We start from the raw sequence: 2073 nt of genomic DNA, 5'->3' as shown, positions 1-2073 counted from the left end.
ATGTCTTACAAACCATTCATCCCGATCGTTCATCTTTTGTTCGTTTGCTTGCTCGCCGGAAACCTAGGGTCTCATACTGGCGTAGCGGCTGGTACTACAACAAATCAAGTATGTACCTCAGAGTGGGTTCCACCGGCAAACGGCGGGCAAGCAAGTCAGTCCAACATTTCTCTTCGGTCTTTCCCTTTTTGACTTCTTCAAAATATATTATTCTCTGATGTCTGAGGGTATCGTGAACTGACATCACTCATTAAACAACTTGATGAAAAACCCATATTCAAAGTCTGCGGAAATGGATCGGGGAATTATGAATGCAAGGCGTGTGCAAAGAGAGTCCCCAGTAAGATCGATTTCTCTCCTTTCCAATGGATAGAGAATGTAGAGCGACGGTTTACCATTTTTTGGTTTGGATCATACAGCTGCTATTGAATGCATTGACGTAGATGGTCACCCAAGGAACAACGGGGGCTCATGGAATTGTGATGCTTCATACGACACTTTGGCAAAGAAACGTGATGACGGCCGGAATTTCTGTCAGTCGTTTTCCAATTTTCAATCCAAGTATTTTGGCTACGTATATTCGAGATAGCTTGAGACACTGAATCCAGAGAATTCAGTGGAACATGGAATTTAAGACCATAATACTAACGCATTCTGGTTGTTTCTTGAATCTTGAAAAATAAAGTGTGCGGACACATTATTGATACCCATGGAGGGTCGGCACCGAACTGGTGCAGGAAAATGGACGTAGTTCAAAGTAAGTATAATTTCTAAAACTCCTTTATGGTCAAACAGATGGCATTCACTCGTCACCAACTGGCCCTTCCTATGGCTCGAAATTGACGATGTTTGCATCTAGAATGTACGGGGTGTCATTTGCCAGGACACAATTAATTAAGTCCCATCGAGCCGGGGTTTATACATAGCAAGCGATGACCGAGGCACGAGCAACTTACTCCTTACCCCGGCCATATGGCGTGGTTCATTGAGAAATGCAGTAGGGTGAAACTGGATCTCCTCTATCCCCAGCTTCCCATTGTTGACTGTTTCGGAAAAACGGGGAGCCTGCAGCGCCTCCTTCTCCATCTTTCTGTCTATTCACTTTCCCATTTTCTTCTGCCATGCTTTTTTTTTCTCAACACTGCAAAGAAGGTGATCCTGAAATTCAGAGAAATGTTTGTGCTGCGAGATTGTTGCACGACACATACAGAAATCAAATTTCAAAATCACAATGTGTAAGGTATGGAAGTGTAGAGAGTGAGGGCAGTGGAGAGATACGGAAAGCATAGCGTCAGACTTGTTCCTTTATTCACAGTTCCCAAATTCCTTGGCTTGCGGTTAGTTTTCAAAACTTGGAAACTAGCTGCCACTCTCATCTGCCCCCAAACCCAGAGGTGCATTGTGGCCCCTCAAAAGGTATCATTTACAGGAGAGAATTCTGACTACGTACAGGTTTTTTCTAAGGTCACGTGACCCAAAATTTACCTCGTCCACTTCATTATCCTAAATTTTTTACCATCATCATTGGTAGTGCTGGGGTTGTCAGGGAAATTTGGTATCGCTGACTCATTGATGGCCAAAGTGGGCATAGGCACATCACTTCCAGGGGTAGTAGTTGGTTTTGTATGTCCGGGATCAATCTTGATGCTTCTCAACCCAGATTTCACCACGAGCGCAAGCTTATGTGCGAAACACCGCACGTGATTGGCTTTTGAATCTCATTGAACAGGTTCCGCACACTCTGCAAATATTTGTGACATCTCAACTGCCATGGTGTTGTTGTTAGCACCTGAATCAGTTGACTGGGCAAGCATGTAAGGAAAGATCAAATAATTAGTGGACGGCATTTTGAAAGATTGTAAAAGTTTGATGCCTATCTTTTTGTGTAGGCTGTGTCAAACAAGAAAAAGGGCGATTGGTTGAGCAAGTAATACTCCAAAATGGTTCCAAGTAACGAGTTTGAGCGTAAGATGTCGGACGCAATATTTCCAGTCCTTATTGATGTAAGATACACTTGCGCCAATAAATGCATGTCGTCGGCCTTTACACTACAAATATAATGTGTTTCTCAAA

The 2073-nt window shown here is 43.3% G+C and overlaps 1 protein-coding gene across 1 annotated transcript; it reads left to right on the top strand.

Annotated features, from left to right (window-relative positions):
• Window positions 1-602, top strand: MELLADRAFT_107185 (uncharacterized protein; the record flags this gene model as incomplete). Its single annotated transcript, XM_007410910.1, has 3 exons — window positions 1-154; window positions 284-378; window positions 444-602. 3 exons carry the CDS (start codon window positions 1-3, stop codon window positions 600-602), a joined length of 408 nt encoding a protein of 135 aa, XP_007410972.1.
• Window positions 603-2073: the final 1471 nt, after the last annotated feature.

The sequence above is a fragment of the Melampsora larici-populina genome (genome assembly GCF_000204055.1).
Source record: "Melampsora larici-populina 98AG31 unplaced genomic scaffold MELLAscaffold_22, whole genome shotgun sequence".
In the NCBI taxonomy this organism is placed as follows: domain Eukaryota; kingdom Fungi; phylum Basidiomycota; class Pucciniomycetes; order Pucciniales; family Melampsoraceae; genus Melampsora; species Melampsora laricis-populina.
This window is presented reverse-complemented; position numbering and strand designations above follow the sequence as displayed.